The sequence below is a fragment of the Triticum urartu genome, chromosome 4, assembly GCF_003073215.2.
Source record: "Triticum urartu cultivar G1812 chromosome 4, Tu2.1, whole genome shotgun sequence".
Classification (NCBI taxonomy): Eukaryota; Viridiplantae; Streptophyta; class Magnoliopsida; order Poales; family Poaceae; genus Triticum; species Triticum urartu.
The window spans coordinates 273861568-273882958 of NC_053025.1; the positions used below are offsets into that span (position 1 = coordinate 273861568).

Genomic DNA, 21391 nt, shown 5'->3' on the forward strand with positions numbered 1-21391 from the left:
TCCTGAGACAGACCCCAGAAGACCTCGACGAACTAATGACGACAAGCGAGACCCACAAAGATGACCAAGTCGATGATGCCACTGCTGGAAGGAGCCGGTAGCTGAAGCGACAGAAGCGGATGGACTGGCGATAGTGGTGGCAGCAGAAGGAACATGAAGCCAATCTAGCTCCCAAAGACCCTAAGAGTCACGGCGGCGAGGGCCAGCCCCAACCAAAGTGTGCGTTCGACGATCCTGAACAGAACAGGAGTCAACGTCAAGGATGGCGCGACAACCAGAATCAGTAAGTTGACCGACAGAAAAAAGATTCATGGTAAGTCGAGGAACATGAGCAACATCAGGAACAGAGTAAGAAGGTGTGGTAAGATTGCCTCGACTAGCAACAGAAAGAGGAGTACCATCAGCAGTGAGTACATGAACAGGAAAATCAAGTGATTTAAGAGAGGACAAATTTGAAGAATGAGAAGACATATGAAAAGAAGCTCCGGAGTCCAGAATCCACGAGGATGTACCTGACTGTGTAGAGGGTGGTTGCTCAGTGCGGGAAGCATCAGTCACAGATCCTGCAGTACCCGTCGAAGGAGAACCTGAAGCGGCAAGCAGACGCTAAGTCGCAGAATATCCTGTTCAGTCAAGGCGGTGGCTGAAGATGTCGAAGTAGAAGAAGTCCCTGACGCTAATGATCGCGCCTTACACAGGTGTTTCTTCTTCTGGAAGCACTGAGACTCAACATGACCATCCATCTTGCAGTAGTCGCAGTGAGGACGAGACCGACCCTGGCCGCCCGTAGGAGTAGGCAAGAGCGGCGGAGCGCTCGAGTGGGAAGGAGTCGGTGCAGCAGGCATAGCAGAAACTCGAGTAGCGAGCACAGAGGGAACCTCAAGTAAACCAGCGCCACGGAGGCGAGTCTCCTCAGCACGGATCTCAGAAAGCGCCTCCATGAGGGGGATACGACCACAAGCAAACAACTGAGCGCGTCGGGGCTCAAACTCCTTACGGAGTCGAGACAAGAACTCGTAGACACGATGAAACTCCAAATCAGCCCGCACAGCCTGGCAACACTAACAAGTACGACAACCAGCAGTGCGGAGAGAATCAAGCTGACGCCAGATAGCAGAACTCTGTGCATAGAACTCATCAACAGTGGAGTCACCTTGCTGAAGAGCATGCTCCTGACGAACCACAGACAGGTATAAGGCATCACCAGAGGGCTGATAGCGCTGACGAAGCCGAGTCCACATCTCAAATACAGTAGAGAGGCCGAGAAACTCAGAGGCAAACTGAGGCAGAACACTAGCAGTCAAAACAGCTGCGGCACGAGCATCATCATCAAGCCACTGAGTGTAAGCAGATAGAGCTGCATGATAAGTCTGAAGTGCGTCCTTAGGTCTGAACCTGCTTATCATAAGAAAGAACGACAACGTCATCAGCCAGCTTAGCTGCATCCTTTGCAGCCTGATCAGCGTCGGCAGCAAGAACGGGTGGCATCGGCGGAGTAGGAGGAACTGGACACGGCGGACTGGGGACCTCGCCAGAAAAAACGCCCCAAAGACGAAGGCCACGCATGTGAATGCGCATGAAGCCAACGAACTCAATGTAATTAGTGCCATCAAAAATCGTCGGACAACGAGGAACTGCGACATAGCCCGTAGATGCAGACATAGTACCTCTTTTTTTTTCTTTTTTTTTCTTTTTTTAACGGAAGCAGACGAAAAACTGAACAGCGAGCGCACAGCCGCACACGCGCGGCTAGCAGAAGCGGAGACCAAGTCCACGCGGGCGAGCAGCGGAGACCAAGTCCACGCGCGCGAGCAGCGGAGACCAAATCCAAGCGGGCGAAGACCACGTCCAGCACCAACGATGCAGCGAAGACCAAAACAGGTGGCGACTGAGGCGGGGGTCCCGATCGGGACCTTCTCTGCTCGATCTGGGCAGGGAAATCGATCAGGCCGAGCAATCAGGGGCGACGGCGGGAGTCTTCGATCGCGGCTCAGGCGGCGGCGGCCTCACGAGACAGAGGCGGACGAGGGCGGGTCGAGCAGATCGATCTGGGCGGCAGCAAAAGTCTCGATCGGGGGTGGGAGGGAGAAAAACCAGTAGCAGCCTGAGGATTTGGCCACCACGGAGAGTCAGCGCAGCCAAGGATGGAGGCGTCGCGACGGAGGTGGATCAACAACACGAGTTGCGCGTGCTATAAAATTAACCTAGCTCTAATACCATGATAGGAATATGCAACTTGTATTTCCAGGTGGCCATAGGCCGGTATATATACATGTACAAGTGTGGAATATATGCAGGAAACCCCTTATACAATAGGGTAAATACGAAAGGTTACATGGCTATATATATATATATATATAACTCTAACAGTGACAAGTGTCCGAACAAGTGATGTCGACACTGATGACTTCCCAATTAAGATAGGACTGCATCAGGGGTCAGCTTTGAGCCCTTATCTTTTTGCCTTGGTGATGGATGAGGTCACAAGGGATATACAAGGAGATATCCCATGGTGTATGCTCTTTGCGGATGATATGATGGTAGTTGACGATAGTCGGACAGGGTCAATAGGAAGTTAGAGTTATGGAGACAAACCTTGGAATCGAAAAGTTTTAGGCTTCGTAGAACTAAAACCAAGTACATGAGGTGTGAGTTCGATACTACTAGGCGCGAGGAGGAGGAGGTTAGCCTTGATGCGTAGGTGGTGCCTCAGAAAGACACATTTCGATATTTGGGGTCAATGCTGCAGAAGGATGGGGGTATTGATGAAGATGTGAACCATGGCATCAAAGCTGGATGGATGAAGTGGCGCCAAGCTTTTGGCATTCTCTATGACAAGAGAGTGCCACAGAAGCTAAAAGGCAAGTTCTACAGGACGGCGGTTCGCCCCGTAATGTTGTATGGCGCTGAGTGTTGGCCGACTAAAAGGCGGCATGTTCGATAGTTAGGTGTGGTGGAGATGCGCATGTTGAGATGGATGTGTGGCCACAAGAGGAAGGATCGAGTCCGGAATGATGACATACAAGATAGAGTTGGGGTAGCACCAATTGAAAAGAAGCTTGTCCAACATCGTCTGAGATGGTTTGGGCATATTCAGCTCAGGCCTCCAGAAGCTCCAGTGCATAGCGGACAGCTAAAGCGTGCGCATATGTCAAGAGAGGTCTTGGTAGACCGAATTTGACATGGGAGGAGTCTGTAAAGAGAGATCTGAAGGATTGGAGTATCACCAAAGATCTAGCTATGGACAGGGGTGCGTGGAAGCTTGCTATCCATGTGCCAGAACCATGAGTTGGTCGCGAGATTTTATGGGTTTCACCTCTAGCCTACCCCAACTTGTTTGGGACTAAAGGCTTTCTTGTTGTTGTTGTTGTTGTTGTTATGGGGTCTTTTTTTGCAAATGTTTCACCAATCCATCTTGCAGCCTACTCCCAACCCTCAGTTCCATGTCCAACAGGCAACAGCTCAAAAGCCATTGGTGTACGTTCTCCATGCAGGCCCCAAAGTACTTGATAGGCTGCAATAGGACTAAGCAGGATGAGCATAGGCAATATAGAGGTCTACAGCACCCGGGGATGTTACAATCGTCGACACTACCCCGAGATCCACGGCGAGGCACGGGGAAAAGAGTTGGTCAAGAAATCTAACGGAACTTCTCGTCACCACTAAAAAGGGCCGTTTGTGTTGAAGTGTATATGTGGATTGTCTAGCCCTTTCCATAAGTTTGGACTTTTGGTTGTGTTGGCTAGTGCATGAAGTTTAACATGGTATCAGGGCCTAAGGTCTTGAGTTCAAGTCCTGGCTATCGCAATTTATCCAAAAATTGTTATCGCCCCCCTCTGTGTCCATATATAGGCCTCTTGAGCCGAGTCTATTCACGTGTTGACTTCCCGCGTCACACGTGAGAGGGGTGTTGTGTATATGTGGATTGCCTAGTCCTTTCCATAAGTTCAGACTTTTCGTTATGTTGGCTAGTGCATGAAGCTTAACACTTTGCATCATGTCGAACGTGACATCCTTCCATCGAGATCCTTCGGTTGGGGGAGTCATTTGTGTTAAATTATGATCCAAATTCTAACGTGTTGGACTAGACGTAGTACAAACGGTGTGGGCCGTTGTGTTGCGTTGCGTTGACGTCGACGCGTACGAGTACAACTCGTTTACTTGTCCTCTAAGGACTCCTATGTATGCCGAAAAAGGCTTTCACCTCACTTTATATATAAAGTATATAAAGCAACGATCATCAACAGCGGAGTACAAACGCACGCCACCACAACACACGCACACACCCAAGGTAGGATACAGGCGCTGAGCGCAGCAACACCACCCCCTATCTACGAAGAGATGAAGCCGCATACGACAAACCGTGGACTCCAAAGCGGCGCCTTCAGGAAGTATACGACACCAGAGTGCCACCACAGCCTGACCTGAGGGTTAGAGTTTCCCCTGAAGCACCACGACAGGCAGTGAGAGCCACGACGACGCCATCAAGAAGGGAACAAGCTTCGCCGCCGCCGGTCTGTCCGAGGATGGAACAGGTTTTCACCCCAGCCAACACTCACCGCCACCGTATGCCACATCCCAGCTACCATGCCGCCCACACGGCCATGGCCACCGGGCAACACCAAGCCACGGGCTCTGCCAATGAGCACCGCACTACCACCACCAGGGCCGCTGCCCCGGCATCCAAGACCAAGACACCACCTCACCTGAGACACGTCGCTACCCCAACCAAAGAGACGAGCAGAAAGACCTTGCCTTTCGCACCCCTGGGCGGGCCCCAACTCAAAGACCCAATAAGCCGGCCAAAATTGGCCACCATCGCCCTGTCCTGCAGCACCGGGCGTGAGACAAGCGATGGACCGCAGTTGGGAGAGGACCAGCCGTTCGATGGGAGTAGTGCCCAGACGACGAGGAGATGAAGCGAAGGTCGAAACGGTCCGACCACAGACAAGCCGACACCGGAGAAGCCGGTCGTCGTGGGCAGAGCCACCGGGCCAACGTGTAGCCGCCACGCCACCGGGTGGAGCATGTCATTAATTCCAGTAATACATCCAATAAGGAAAATGTTGATGCACATGATGGTGAACACGTCGTTGATGATGAACATGTCACTACAAATCAACCTATTGTTCCACCCGGTTAAAATCTTGCACGTGACAGAGTTAGGCGGGGTATTGATAAACCTACAAGGTTAATTAAAGAGTGCAATATTGTTTCTTTTGCTTTATTTGTTGCAGATGAAATTGAAGGTAATGTCGAGCCTTCTTCATATTACGAGGCTATTATTTCTGAAGATAGTAATAAGTGGACGACTGCTATACATGATGAGATGGAATCACTTGAAAAGAATGGCACTTGGGATTTAGTAAAATTACCCAGAGAGAAGAAACCTATTCGTTGCAAGTGGGTTTTCAAAAGAAAAGAAAGTGTTTTTCTTAATGATGAGACAAGATATAAAGCAAGGTTAGTTGCTAAAGGTTATACTCAAATTCCAGATATTGACTATAATGAAGTCTTTTGTCCTGTTGTGAAGCATAGCTCTATTCGCACTTTACTCAGTATTGTTGCCATGCATGATTTTGAGCTTGAACAATTAGATGTTAAAACTGCATCCTTACATGGAGAATTAGAAAAGGATATTTATATGGAACAACCTGAAGGTTTGTTATTCCTGGAAAAGAAAAGCTTGTTTGTAAGTTAAAAAAATCTCTTTACGGATTGAAGCAATCCCCTAAACAGTGGTACAAGAGATTTGACACTTTAATGATCTCTCAAGGTTTCAAAAGGTCTAATTATGATAGTTGTGTTTATTTGAAAACTGTCAATGGTTCATCTATTTATTTGCTTCTTTATGTTGATGATATGTTAATCGCTGCAAAAAGCATGTCAGAGATTGATGAACTAAAGAAGCAATTGTGCAATGAATTTGAGATGAAGGATTTGGATGCAACAAAGAAAATATTTGGCACAAAAATATCCGGAAATAGACCGTCTGAAAAGGTATATCTAAGTTAGAAGGGATATATTGATAAAGTTCTTCGTCATTTTAATATGCATAATGCCAAGCCATTAACTATTCCGTTAGCTGCACACTTCAAATTATCATCAGCCTTATGTCCTAAGTCAGATGCCGATATTGAGTACATGTCTAGAGTTCCCTATTCAAGTGTAGTTAGTTCACTTATGTATGTCATGGTTTGTTCTCGTCCTGATTTATCATATGCATTGAGTGTTGTCAGTAGATACATGGTAATTCTGGAAAAGAGCATTGGAAAATAGTTCAGTGTATTTTCAGATACCTACGAGATACTTCTAATGCTTATTTACAATTTGGGAAAACTAGATATGGACTTGTTGGTTTTGTTGATTCTTATTTTGCTGGTGATTTGGACAAAAGAAGATCACTCACAGGTTATATTTTCACCATTGGTGGTTGTGTTGTGAGTTGGAGAGCAACTTTGTAGTCTATTCTGGCTTGTTCCACTACTGATGCCGAGTATATGGCTATTTCTAAGGCATGCAAAGAAGCTAATCTGGTTGAGAAGTTTGTATACGGAGCTTTGTGGAGATTCATCTTGCCCTAGCGTATTTTCTGACAATCAAAGTGCTATATGTCTTACAAAGAATCCAATGTACCATGAGAGAACGAAGCATATTGATGTCAGATTTTACTATATTCGAGATGTTATTGTTGAAGGTGATTTGAAGGTATGCAAGATAAGTACGCATCATAATCCTCCTGGTATGATGACAAAGTCAGTTCCTACCAATAAATTTGAGCTTTGCTCAGTCTTAGTTGGTATTTCTCACTAGTCCTATGGACTTTGACGCACAAGGTGTTTATGTTGATTTGGATGGAGTTATTGACTTCTTTTCGACTACTGGAGGGAATTTGGCTCAAGGTGGAGATTGTTAAATTATGATCCAAATTCTACCGTGTTGGACTAGACGTAGTACAAACGGTGTGGGGCGTTGCGTTGACATCGACGCGTACGAGTACAATTCGTTTACTTGTCCTCCAAGAACTTGTGTATTGCCCCTCATATATACTTCATGTAGTTGCACCTAAAGATGGCATGTCGTCTCAGTGCTTGTAATACTCCTCCATCAAAGTGATTGCGCCTTCATGCGTCCGTGGTTTTCTCCCGCAAGGGTTTCCACGTAAAAATCCGTGTCTCTCGTGTCTCGTTTATTCTCGTTTTATCTAACAGGTTGCACAACCCGAAACTAACTGGTCAAGAGAAACATCAACCCCGAATGGAATCCTAAGCTTTGAAAGACGGGAAGAGAGCAGACTTAAAACTCGCGAGGAGGTAAGAGAGGAAGTAGAATGGGATAAGGAATAAAAGAAGTCCTATTTAGATCCATCCAACACATTTTGCAAAATAGCACTAGACACAGCTGTAACTGTTAGCGAGGTTATCCTACAGGCCTTGCGGACCCTACTGCTCCGAAACCATTCGTTACGGAGCGGCTACGGGTTTCGGAACCTGGGCACTAATACCACTTGTAGCACCCCAGGATGTTACAAGGTCCATGAGATGATTAATCATCTTTATAGGCCAGCTAACTAATGTTTATAATTATGATTGGCTATCTGTAATCTGTCATGTAAGACATTTCTTTCTATAATCAAACTGAGTGCTGCTTCTAGAACCACCAAGAGAAGATGACCCCACTTATCAGAAAATTGCATAGACAATGAACTAATACTCATGCAGAGTTCAGTAAGGGCTGGAGATGGTGGTTAGAACATTCTATGTTGATGTTTGAATATGCTTTCAGCATCAGGTACATTAAATGATATGAGCATAAATATATTAGACAAACCAAAAAATTATAAAGCACTGCTGCAGCAGCTCACCATGGCAATTCTGGAAAGCAAAGACTTGTCGGTGTAGAAGAGGTATGTGAAACCCTCTCTGCCTGATCTTCCTACTCTTCCTCGCAACTGCGGTTGAAAAGAAAAGCAGCGAACTTGAGGTCCAGACCTCAGATTTCATACAACAATTTTTTTGCCAGAAAAAAAGGCAAAGTAAAACACTGAGAACTAAAACCACCTGATACAGCTGCGCGAGCCCAAATAGTTCTGCATACTGGACTATCATTGTGTTGGCATTTGGAATATCTATTCCACTTTCAATGATATGTGTGCATATAAGAATCTTTATTTCCCCACAAGAAAACTTTTCCATAGCAAGTTGTATATTCTTTGACACTTTCTGTGGGAAAAATATATAGCAATAAGATTGGTCAAGCACCATTCATCTATGCAACAAGAACATAAATAAGTATCGAAGTTCTAACATCAAATGTGTTAAAGAGCTATATTATGTTCCATGTATAGCCTGTATATTTTCCCCATTGTATGAGGGGTTTCCTGCATATTTACCACTTGTACCGGCGAATGGCCCCCAGGAAATACAAGTTGCATATTTCCTAACAAGATAGCCTAAACTTCATTAGTAGAAACTTGCACTTCGGCCTTTAACACAAAGCAGTGCACACAAATGTAGATAGTACTCAAGATATTATGTTGTAAATGCAGAATTCTTGCATTCTGAATCAGCTTAGCCAACTAACCTTTCCATGAGCAATAGCCATCGGTACATCTGGAAGAGAGTCCTTGAGAAATTGCAATACATCTTCTATGGCTGTTTGAATAAGAAATGAAACATGTTTACTGCATAGATACTTTAAAAGACCAAAGTGCATTGCTATACCAACTAGTTTAAATAAATGCGCCTCATCTCAGATTAGATCCGGTTAAAAAAGGGCAACCGTATTACGTGGACATGAGTCTACTGTATCAAGGAGCAGCAGCATGGGAGATCATGAGAGAGAATAGCAGCAGAGATGGTAACAAATGAATTGGATTATTGAAGAGTCCAACCGTATTTGAAAAGGTCTACCAGCCCCAATTGTATTAGGAGAGGTCAAAAACCTGAGCATGCTTTATATAAGGACATCATGTATCTGCTTTTGAGTCAAGATTCACGTTCAGTATAGGACAAGCATTCTATCGAGAGGGGCACAATTGAAATCCAAGAAAAGATCCTAGACCAAAGTTCTTATAAAATCCAATCAGCCAACTCAAATTTCTAGTATCTCTAAGCCCCACTACCACCGAAGATTTTCTTTCGGTACTACCGGGCCACTTAAGAGTTACTCCTCCATAGAGATCAAACCCATCCAGGGTGCCGGAACTACCACACCTTTTTTGTCTCGGTATTGCCGAGCCAATTCTGACTCAGGCATTCTCTGTTAGCTCTGGCACCTCCGGCCGTAACTTCTGAGTCCTCTCGCTTTGCTTCTCTATGTGGTCACAATATAGGTCCTGGACCTCCGTGAAAGTTTTGTCTGGTACCTCTGATATGTGACTTTGGCTTTTCTGCACAATTCTCATTTGAGGGTTGCTTTGTCTACTAAGGTACTACCGAGCAAACAGTTTTACCCAATACTTCTGAGCCAGTTTTATTCTCGCAGAAAAGATCCACCTTTTACTGATCGGAACCATAGCTCTATTTTCTGCCAGCAGTTCCAACTACTGTGTTTTATGTCATATTTAAACGTGTTCGGAAGTTTCGAAGATTTTCGTCTACTACTTACGGCTAGTTATCTTTTCAAGATAACGGGAAGATTTTAAATTATCTCTATTTATAGAACCCCATACCCCTCCGTGGAAGCAAGGAAGCAACCACCCCACTCCTCACTCCATCCAACTGCCACAAGAGATAGAGAGAGCTCCAAGGCAATAAAGAAGACGAGAAGACAAGTGTTGGGTGATTTCAAGAACACTTCTTGATTCTTGAGGCCAAAACCTACTCCCTTTCTTGAACCCTTCACCTCAATTTCATATCATTTTCACCACAATCATATCCTTTGTGAGAGAGATCCTATGGGTTCATGACAGATACTTTGATTGAAGATTTTTTGAGTAAGTACTACCAAGTGACTTTGCTTTGCTTGTTACTCTTGGAGGACATGCACCTCCTAAACGGTTAGGAGTCACTTGAGAGCCTTCGTCATCAATGTGTGAAGAACTCAAGAGTTTTTTAGGGCAAGGAGATCACCTACTTTGCGAAGATCCCCAAGTGATCCTAGAACTTTTAGTGAGGCTTGGGGCCCTTGGTGGGTGACACAACCGAAGATCCCCGAGTGATCCTAGAACCATTTGGTTTGAAGCCTCCATTAACGCAGGGTAGGAGAACGCCAACTATCCGTACCACGGGAAAAACATCGTTGAGCCCCTTGTGTTTGCATCCTCTCAATCACCATTTACTTTCTTGCAAGGTACTCTATTCCACTGTCATACTCTTTAACTCGTTTGCTTCTTTAGTCACAAGGATCAACTAGAATTGTGGTTGCTCTAAGCAACGCCAGCTTGGTTAAAATTTGGAGTAGTGATTTTCGGAGAACTATTCACCCCCTCTATTCCTTAGCCCTTGATCTCAACAACTGGACGTCAAGGCCCACGGTGCGAGACATTGGAGTATATGGACCTCCATAGCTGGTTCAATGCAAACAGCATGGGGGAGAGCGGAACCCCCTATCACAGCCCCTTGTTGTGCCACACCAGCAGCACCGATTCTCCAATCAAAAACACCCGTGTGCTGACCGTGAAAAGGACAATGGAAACCAACTCGCGGAAGCAAGGTCCAAACCCTGCCCGACAAAGCACCTAAAGAGCAGTGCCCAGGATATGGAGCCGAATGCACGTCCAATTGGAGCACCACACAAGGCTCCTTAAGCCAGTGAAGGTTAGCATGTCGTCTGCTGAACCAACATGAAATTATCATGTATGCAGTGGTTCTTAAGGAACGCACATTGGTTCTCCTTAACCCAGGAAGCCAATCTCAGTGACAAGCTTGCAGCCAAGATCTTCACCACCAATTTGGCAAAGAGATGGGTGAGGCCAATGGGGCGGTAGTCCTTCGGAGTAGAGTCATCCGGCCGATTGGGCACAAACATCAACAAAGCTTCATTCAGACCCTGAAAGCCACGCCCATTAAGTGAATGCAACTTGGTGAAGGCGGCCATGACATTGCCTTTTGATGCGCCCCAACCTGTTTGGAGGAACTAGTCGTGAATCCGCCAGATTCAAGTGACGCACCACCTCCTCGGAGGAAGGGTCATCGAGATCATAAGTCCTCCAAATGGGTTCTCAGAGTCTAGGTCCAGTAAGAACACGCGTTATTCAGCCAAGCCAAGGAGCAGGTTGAAGTGATCCAAGGATGCCCATGGTGGTGCTCGTAGTTGTGCCCTAGAGCACAACCGGCAGATGGTGGGCCTTCAATGCTAAGCACGAGGCCCAACTCGGTGGATGAGGCATGGGTTGAGTGCAGCTCCCGATTCAGCTCATGGGCCGCAAATGGCTACAAGGCACGGTCTACAACCCACAGCGGGTTGTGGTCAAACAACTTGGTCAGCACTTTGCTGGGGGTGGCTGCCGCCACCAAGTCTTCCTCATGTCCTACAACAATTGTCTCTCATCCTACCGTGACCGTCCCGATTCAAAGACACCAAAAGGCATGTTGTCCTTCCCCTTGCAAAAAGTGCAACAGTCGCGATTTCGAATAGTTACGCATGTCAGCTAATGGGAGGGAGGACTAGGATATGGCACCCAGGCCCAAAGGCGTGCGGCCCGTGCAACCGCACAAGAGCCCAAGTTTCGTAGAGCTATTTAGATAGGCCTAGTTCAGCCCAGACACAAACCGGACACAGAGGCCCAATTGGGGTCACAGGAAACCTGCCAGAAGCCAGCGACGGAAGTGCACATGGCCCATCTACAGGCTCACGCAGCCATCAACGCGCCCACGCATTGACGCAGAGGCACACAAGATCAATTGGTCTGATCTTGAGAACAGTGCGTTTCGCTTGTTGGCTTCTCGCCTCCTCCCGATTTCTCACATGCTTTTCCGCGCATTGTCGCCCACCTAGCCACTCCGTCGAAGCATCACGGGGCGCCAGCGCCGGCGTAGCCCACTCACCTGGATAGCTACAAAAAATGAATATGGCAAGGCAAGTAAACAATCTTCCTCAAGTGCTTATATTTATTGGCCAGGGTTTTGAATTTTTAAGAGTGTTACACTTGAAAGAATTTGATTAATGTGATTTTCCAATTTTGAGGAGTGATCCATATATGTCTACGTATGAGTCCTCTGCCTGGACGAGCGCATCTCTTCTTCTTCATCTGCGCAATTGCTGATTGATCTTGGCGTGACGAAGTGTCGTCTCCAGGCTGCTCACCCCTGCTTCCGTCCATCAACGAGTAGTTCAACATCCACCACTTCTATTTTTCTAGAGCAGTAGGGCCTATTTTAGAGTTTGGCACAGGTCCCCATATCTTTGTCGGCTCAGCCCTAGCACCTAATGTAGCTGCCTCGTGCCCCATGTTGGATCGGTCTGCGTCAGCTCGGTTTCCTTTATGCATCCCTTCTTTTCTTCTTTCCCCATTTGCTTTTGTTCAATTGTCCTTCCATCGATGAATGCAAGGAAACTTGAAAATTCCCTCATTCCGATAGATTATGGCAAGCACAATTCTTCATACAATATGATTAAATTATTCTATGCTATAAAATTATGATTCATGCACAACAAATGCAACATTCGTTCAAGCAAATGTTTAGAAGGTGTTTGGTCCCAACAGGTAACGCAAATGTAAACATAATGGAAAATGGAAAAGCACCAGGACTGTAAACGTAATCGACAAAAATCATAACTTGTTTGGTTCAAATGCTGTTACCGGAAGAGATCATGGACGATAGTTCGATTCATGTAGAGGAGCTGCTTATGTGAGAGCCTTGTTGTATCGTTTTCAGATTTACATTGGTTTCCTACCGGAATCAGTTTCGTATTGGGCTGGGATCTGATCCAGCGTGATGAGATTACTAGCCAACAAACCAAACAAGATTTAACGTTATTTGTTAACACTGTAATTAGACCGCGTTACAAATGTGTTAACCAAACACCTCCTTAAATACAATACACTAAAGAAACAAGTACTCCCTCTGTAATGAAATATAAGATCGTTTATATTTCTTTACAGAGGGAGTACAACTTCTGTGTAGGAGATACAATAATAAGCTCTTGTTTCCGATATAATGCTAATGATCCATGATGTTTCCTTCACTCATGATGTTTTGATCAGTGGGTATTTATGATATATTTTTTCCATGTTGAGTCATTGACTTCATATTGCCATGTAACTTACAGCAAAATTTCCATTATGCGAGTCATTGAAAAGGGTCTACGCTGTTGAAAATTTAGCTTGGCCTACTTTTATGAAAGCATCATCTGGTCGGCTGAATTCTGGAAACATATGTCAACTACTTTCCATAGTCACAAGCCACACATAAAAAAACACTAAACTAAAATTTTGGACTTATATATTCAGGTTCATGCATTATGAAGATTTATTGTAGTATCGTAAACAAAATGTCATATTTAGATAACGAAGATGTGACCTTTTATTCGAGGAACAACATAGAAAACTTGACCGCCACGCTTCAACTCCAATTTGATAGCTGATAGAGCACTTTCTCTACTAAATGCTGACACATAGGTCTTGACAGCGACTCTTTCCGGAGGTGGTGTAGACATTAAACTGAAAGCAAGCACACAGTTCTGTTAAGAACAGAAAAAGGAGTTCAAAAGTTGAACGTAACCGAAGTACAGAAGCTATGTGAACAAAAAGCCCACAAGAAAACTATCATCTCTTTTAAGAAGAGCAATAGTTCCCTTCCAACTGAAATGAGAAGGTGAAAACATGGCAAGCACTGCAATAAAATCGTACCTTGCATCACGGAAACCGGTTAAAGCAAGATACAGAGTTCGTGGAATGGGTGTTGCGGACAGGGTAAGAACATCAATAGAAGCTTTGAATGATGCAATCTTCTCCTTTTGTTGTACACCGAACTTCTGTTGGAGAAGATGGAGTTTGTGAGGTGTGCATATAAAAATAGGCAGAGTTTGCTTCAAAGATATTATATCTTCTGATCTTTTTAATACATTACTGAAGACAGAGCTCTCTCTTGCTATATACCCTAAAAAGAGAACATTTTTATGTTACTAGTGCCCAAATTATAACCATCAAACTAATGTGTATCATTGGCAGACTAGACCAGCAAACGCACAAAAATGATGTCAAATGAATACAGGGCAAGGATATGCTATCACCGTGAGAGAGACATTACGATTTATAGAGTACCTGTTCCTCATCCACCACTAGGAGACCAAGATTGTTATAGGCCATCCGTTCTGTAAGAAGAGCATGAGTTCCAACAATTATTTGCAAATGCCCATTCGTAATTTTGGTTATTAGCTCATCCTTTTCATCCTTGCTCTGCAAGGAAGACACATACCAAGCCATGCAAATGATAGCCAATCCCTTCAGCAAACGAATGTACTTGGCATTGTATAATACGCGTTACCAAAATTAACCGTGATTTGAGTTAAACAGTCAGTGAAATATGAAAAGTGGAAACGAGATGGCGCTGCCACAGATTGCATAACGCAGTATAGATTATATAAACATTATTTAGTATAGCTACAACACAACCCACATATACAAATTAGAGTATTACAACGAAACCAGAGTGGAATGCTTTCTAGGGTCAAGATGAATTACACAAACTAAATAATTACTAAAATTATAGTTCAGAAACATAAACAAAGAAAGATAATTTTACATGATGAGTTGTATTATGGGTTAAACTCAATTTGTTTCGTGGCATACCTGAGCACCGCTGAATATGGCGACCTTTATGTCAGGATAGTTGGAGAAACGCTCAGACATTACGTCATAGTGTTGATTGGCTAGTATTACAGTTGGTGCGAGAACCATAGCTTGATATCCTGTAGATACAACGATGAATATAGCACGCATTGCAACTTCCGTTTTACCAAACCCGACATCTCCACAGATCAATCTGTCCATTGGTGTTTCCCTTTCAGTCAGATCATTCTCAATATCTATGAAAGCCTGTCATTAGAATGAACAATGTTAAAAAAGCTCTTTTTAAGATTATTCAATAACAGTGTAAGTAGATAAGAAAAGAAACCCCAGGCATGGTAAGAAGTTTAAAGAAGGTGAGAAGCAAAAGAAAAAACTGGCAATGACTGGAAATAAATAGTAATCAGTAATGTGCCGAAGGTTATGTATATCTGACATGGATTTCTACACAAGTCAACCAAGATCATTCAACAACCTTACGTTTATTGTGTCAGAACAGACACGCAAAATCTAAAAGTTGTCCACACTACAGCGTAATGGAAATCTGTTACTCACAACAAGTATCATATACAGGAAATGAATAGGTAATTTCAAATTTCTGAAGCAAGTATAAACTGTAAAAAGATCTGAATTTAAGCTTCCAAGCTGATGTCAAGTAACCCAAACAAAGTGTTTCTGACCTCAGAAGCAATCAAACTATCATTGCCTTATGTTTCACCCTTGATGTAAACAAACAACAGGCAAACATATGGTCGCCAACCATATCCATGAAAGATTAACAATTTTATCAAGAATATTAACTGCATGAAGAAAAGAACACAGCTTTTAGTTGAGAGCAAACCTGGTTTTGATCTGGGGTAGGCTCGTAAGGAAATTCAGAAGCAAACTGATCCATCGCCTCAGGCTTTCGGTACGGCGGCCTTCTCTGCCTCATCCTTTGTAAATATAACTCCATCAAGTTGACCACCATCTTCTGAACAGCAAGCTTTCCTTTCAGCCTCCTCTTCTCCCATGTAGAAGGATCATTCAGCTTGCTTAGATTCCTTGGCCTCTTTTTCTCATGAGGACTGCATAAAAGTTCAAACTGGATAAATGGTCAACGTGCATTTTTGTTTTCCATCAAACTCAAGTGACCATCCCACAACATAGCACGTAAATCAAAATTTAAGCACAGATACCAGGTAGCTAAAGAAGAGGTGCAAACTAGGTCTAGTGCTAAAAAGATGCAAATTCATGCAACTACTTGGATCAGGAATCACATTCTTTTAAATTGGCATCAAACTTGAAAACCGGGAAATATGGCGTGCACCTCACAAAAACTTGGCAATTGTAAGTTTGGAACCAATCCCAGTCACATGGCTAACCACCAGCATTTTGCAATGTGGCAATGACATAGTTTTGTTTACTTTAATACTTAAAATAGCATTTGCTCAGACACGTCTGGACAAGCATATTGATCCAACAATTCCAGTCCTACATACAATCTATATACCTATAGTAAAAGGAGTGAGTTGTGCAGATCCAACAAATCTCAACTGTTCAACAGCATATATTCAAAGGTCCACGTCACTCCGGCGTTAAACAAGTTTAGTACTTCCTCTGTTCACTTTTATAAGTCATTTAGGACAGCTGGAATTGAACTGTTTTAAGTTTTGTCTTAAATGTCTAAAAGGTCTTACAAAGGTGAACGGGGGAGTACTAAACACATTTAGCACCCTCTCCTAATTAATATAATGCCTAATATCAATGTCAGCATTAACCACATAATTATATCCTACCTAATATTAACATACAATTTATATCTTGCCTAATATTAATGTGCAATACAATTAATATCTTGCCGAATATTATCGCGCATTGCACATACACAATTTAGTTAGAAGAGACGCTACAGACAAGAGGAGAAGAAGTTTCAAAAAAGAGACAGAGAGAGAGAGGTGAGCAGGTTAACCGCGGAGGTATACAGGTTGTATCGGTAGAGCATGCGTGCTGCCTGGTCGACTGCAAGCTTCGCCATGGCGTCCGCATACTGAATGAACACGTAGTCCTCTCCGTCCTCTCCGCTTATACAGACGAACTTGCCGACGCCGACTTTCTTGTGAACGACGTACTCGCCGGGCTCCAGCTCACGCGGGTCCACACGGTGCCCCAAAGAGCTCCTGGCCGCCATCCCCTTCCTCCTTCCGCCACCCTCCTCCTCGTCCTCCCCGTTGCTTCCGACGTCTCTCTCGTATTCCGGTTCGGCCGCGTGCCGGCGGAGCTGGCGGAGGCCGAGGCGCTGCTGCTCGCGGATCATGTGGAGGTAGGCCTCCGCCTGGGCGGGGTCCATGGGAGATGTGGCAGCGGAAGAGACACCGCGGCGGCGGACGAGCGCGCGGAGACGGTTATTGAGCTGCGAGATGTCGTCGGGGGGCACGGCGGCCGTCACCGTGGCAATGGCCACGACCGGGGAAGCGAGGCGGAGGCGGCGAACAGGGAGGCGGAGGCGGAGCTGGGGGGATAGGGTCGGTGGTCGGTGAAGGAAGTGACGGTGGGTATTTGGTGGTGGAGCACGAGGGATGAGGGTGGCCATGGATGTGGCGTGGAGGCGAGGGTTAGAAACAGCACGGGAGCGGCATGGTTTTAAGCCGCCCAAACGCGTCTTAAAAATCCAACTCAGATGACCCTCTTAAACGGACCTCAAACACCTAAGCTGATCAGCCCGTATCCAATTCAAGAATGGATATAAAGCGCCATCTCAAACACCTAAGGTGATCGGCCCGTATCCAATCCAAGAACGGATATGAAGCGCCACCTCAAACACCTAAGGTGATCGGCCCGTATCCAATCCAAGAACGGATATGGAGCGGCAGGGCGCTTCCGCCACATGAGACCCGACAGCCCTATCAAACCACAATTTGCACCAAACCCTTCCTCCTTCTCCCGCCGCCCTCCTACCTTTCTCGTGCCTGAGCCCTTGCCGTCTGACAGTGACCTAGGATGGGCCCACTAGTCAGTCTCTGATGCACCTGTGTGTGCACTACACCGGGTGCACGTAGTGAATTGTTGCTATTTTCGTAATATTTCGTAATAAAAATAAATCAGGAAATTACAAAAAATTGTTTAAAGTTCAAAAATTAATAGAAAATAAACATAAAATAGATGAAAATAATTTATATAAGAAATATGATCAGGAAAATGTGACCAATCCGAATATGCTATCCACTCATCTGTCACATGCCTCTAACATGACGAATATGGATCCTTCCCCTCTGTTTCATCTGTCTGATAACTGTCGAAAACCGGGAAAACATTCCTAGATTTTTCCTGCTTCGTCTATAACGTGTAGCACTACGTTAGGTCACCCCTAGCACTACATATTGCCATGTCATGCATCGTGATGTATTTGTTTGCTTTTATATTTATTGTTTATTTCCCCTCTTCTCTCCGGTCGACCCTCAAACTGACGCTGCTCTAGAGTACGACTGCGCCACTGACGTTTAGCCCCTTGCAGCAGAGTTTCCAGGCAAGCAAAACCTCCTTGATCATTCATATATCGCCCATTTCCTTCTCTCTTATGCTTGCATTAGAATTTGGTACTATATTTGATTGATCCTATTATGATTATAGCCTGATTTTGTAACCTGCTATTGTTACCTACCTGCTTATCCTATATGCTTAGTATATGTTGGTTAGTGATCCACCAGTGACCCCTCACCTTATCCCTGTTGCCCCCGCTTTATGATCGATGACTCGATCAACGTGATCGACGTTCAGAGCCCGACACATCACCTCACACCCCTTTAGTTGCACGACTCTGCAGAGCTACCACCGAGTGTCGAGGGGGGTGATACCTCGTATAGCACTTCTTATAAGATCTCTATGATGTAGCTAATCGGTCATGGTATACGAAGGGTGATTCCCCCTTCACCACTCCCAATAACGACTCCGTCGTGCAACACCTCAAGTGTGAAAGGGTGGCTCTGTCGTGCAACTAAAGGGGTGTGAGGTGATGTGTCGGGCTCTGAACGTCGATCACGTTGATCGAGTCATCGATCATAAAGCGGGGGCAACAGGGATAAGGTGAGGGGTCACTGGTGGATCACTAACCAACATATACTAAGCATATAGGATAAGCAGGTAGGTAACAATAGCAGGTTACAAAATCAGTTTATAATCATAATAGGATCAATCAAATATAGTACCAAATTCTAATGCAAGCATAAGAGAGAAGGAAATGGGCGATATATGAATGATCAAGGAAGGTTTTGCTTGCTTGGAAACTCTGCTGCAAGGGGCTAAACGTCAGTGGCACAGTCGTACTCTAGAGCAGCGTCAGTCTGGGGGTCGACCGGAGAGAAGAAGGGAGATAAACAATAAATATAAAAGCAAACAAATACATGACGATGCATGACATGGCAATATGTAGTGCTAGGGGTGACCTAACGTAGTGCTACACGTTACAAACGAAGAAGGAAAAAATCTAGGAATGTTTTACCGGCTTTCGACGGTTATCAGACAAATGAAACAGAGGGGGAGGATCCATATTCGTCATGTTAGAGGCATGTGACAGATGAGTGGATAGCATATTCGGATTGGTCACATTTTCCTGATCATATTTCTTATATAAATTATTTTCATCTATTTTATGTTTATTTTCTATTAATTTTTGAATTTTAAACAATATTTTGTAATTTCCTGATTTATTTTTATTACGAAAATAGCAACAATTCACTAGGTGCACCCGGTGTAGTGCACACACAGGTGCATCAGAGGCTGACTAGTCAACCGGGCATGTGGGTCCCTCTGGCAGTGACCTAGGATGGGCCCATGCTAGTGCCACACCGGCGGCGGTGGCGTGCGAGGGAAGTAGACACTGGGGTGCCGCGGCAACGGGCGCCGGCGGCCGCTGCGAGCCAAGGAAGGCAGGTACGGGCGCGGGGCGTGCAAGGGGAGCTGTGGGCGCGCGCGGCCAAGCAGCAGTTAGCAGCGGCAGACGGGCGCGAGCGGAGGCGCGGGCGGCGAGGGGCGTGGCCTTCATAGGGCTACAGGGCGCGCGATCGCAGGCGACAGCGGACGAAGCAGCAGGTGGGTGTGAGCAGTGGTGAGCGAGCCCAGGGCACGCGGACGCACATGACTAAGGAGTGGCGCGACGTGGGCGCACACGGGGCCGCCATGGCGCGAGCGAAGCGCGGGCACAGGAAGCCCAAGGCGCGGGCAGGTAGAGGAGGAGCATGAAGGAAATATGTCGTAGAGGCAATAATAAAGTTGTTATTTTATATTTCCTTATATCATGATAAATGTTTATTATCCATGCTAGATTGTATTAACCGGAAACTTGATACATGTGTGGATACATAGACAAAACAAAGTGTCCCTAGTAAGCCTCTACTAGACTAGCTCGTTAATCAAAGATGGTTAAGTTTCCTAACCATATACATGTGTTGTCATTTGATAAACGGGATCACATCATTAGAGAACGGTTTGATGGACAAGACCCATCCGTTAGCTTAGCATAATGATCGTGTAGTTTTATTGCTATTGCTTTCTTCATGACTTATACATGTTCCTCTGACTATGAGATTATGCAACTCCCGAATACCAGAGGAACACCTTGTGTGCTATCAAACGTCACAACATAATTGGGTGATTATAATGATGCTCTACAGGTGTCTCCGGAGGTGTTTGTTGAGTTGGCATAGATCGAGATTAGGATTTGTCACTCTGTGTATCGGAGAGGTACCTCTGGGCCCTCTTGGTAATGCACATCACTATAAGCCTTGCAAGCAATGACTAATGAGTTAGTTACAGGATGATGCATTACGGAACGAGTAAAGAGACTTGTCGGTAACAAGATTGAACTAGGTATGTGGATACCGAAGATCGAATCTTGGGCAAGTAACATACCGATGGCAAATGGAATAACGTATGTTGTTATGCGGTTTGACCGATAAAGATCTTCGAAGAATATGTAGGAACCAATATGAGCATCTAGGTTCCGCTATTGGTTATTGTCCGAGGATGTGTCTCGGTCATGTCTACATAGTTCTCAAACCCATAGGGTCCGCACGCTTAACGTTCGATAATGATTTGTATTATGAGTTATGTGATTTGATGACCGAAGTTTGTTCGGAGTCCTGGATGAGATCACAGACATGACGAGGAGTCTCGAAATGGTCGAGAGGTAAAGATTCATATATTGTAAGGCTATATTCGGACATCGGAAAGATTCCGAGTGATTCGAGTATTTTTCAAAGTACCGGGGAGTTACGGGAATTCACTGGGAGAAGTAATGGGCCTTATTGGGCCATACGGGAAAAGAGGAGGCATGCCAAGGGGAGGTGGCGCACCCCCCCCCATGGGTCCGAATTGGACTAGGGGAAGGGGGCAGCGTCCCCCTTGCCTTTTCCTACTGCCTCTCTCTTTCTCACTTTCCTTCTCTCCTACTCCGAAAAGGAAATGGATTCCTACTAGAACTTTGAAGTCCTAGTAGGACTCCATACTCTTGGCGCACCCCTAGGGGGTGTAACACCCACGACACGGTTATATCTCCCACGTGTCGGAGCACGACTTAGAGGCATAACCGCATAGTAGGCATGTCACAAGAGGGGTAATCTTTACACTTCCCATGTACTGAATAAGAAAGGGATAAAGAGTTGGCTTACAATCGCCACTTCA

The 21391-nt window shown here is 45.2% G+C and overlaps 1 protein-coding gene across 9 annotated transcripts in view; it reads right to left on the reverse strand.

The window, feature by feature from the left end:
* LOC125551464 (ATP-dependent DNA helicase At3g02060, chloroplastic) overlaps window positions 1–17361 on the reverse strand; it is a 51557-nt gene extending 34196 nt beyond the window's left edge. For 4 of the 9 annotated variants that reach the window (XM_048714712.1, XM_048714711.1, XM_048714710.1 and 1 more), the window contains exons 1-9: window positions 16699–17360; window positions 15576–15801; window positions 14738–14983; window positions 14210–14344; window positions 13796–13920; window positions 13467–13606; window positions 8584–8654; window positions 8061–8222; window positions 7865–7951 (exon numbers count right to left, since the gene is read on the reverse strand). In XM_048714712.1, the coding sequence (XP_048570669.1) occupies window positions 7865–7951; window positions 8061–8222; window positions 8584–8654; window positions 13467–13606; window positions 13796–13920; window positions 14210–14344; window positions 14738–14983; window positions 15576–15801; window positions 16699–17306 (1800 nt within the window). In that variant the 5' untranslated portion in view covers window positions 17307–17360. Of the gene's footprint in view, window positions 1–7864; window positions 7952–8060; window positions 8223–8583; window positions 8655–13466; window positions 13607–13795; window positions 13921–14209; window positions 14345–14737; window positions 14984–15575; window positions 15802–16685 lie in introns of all 9 variants that reach the window. The other 5 variants (XM_048714715.1, XM_048714714.1, XM_048714713.1 and 2 more) reach the window with 3 other exon arrangements.
* Window positions 17362–21391: the final 4030 nt, after the last annotated feature.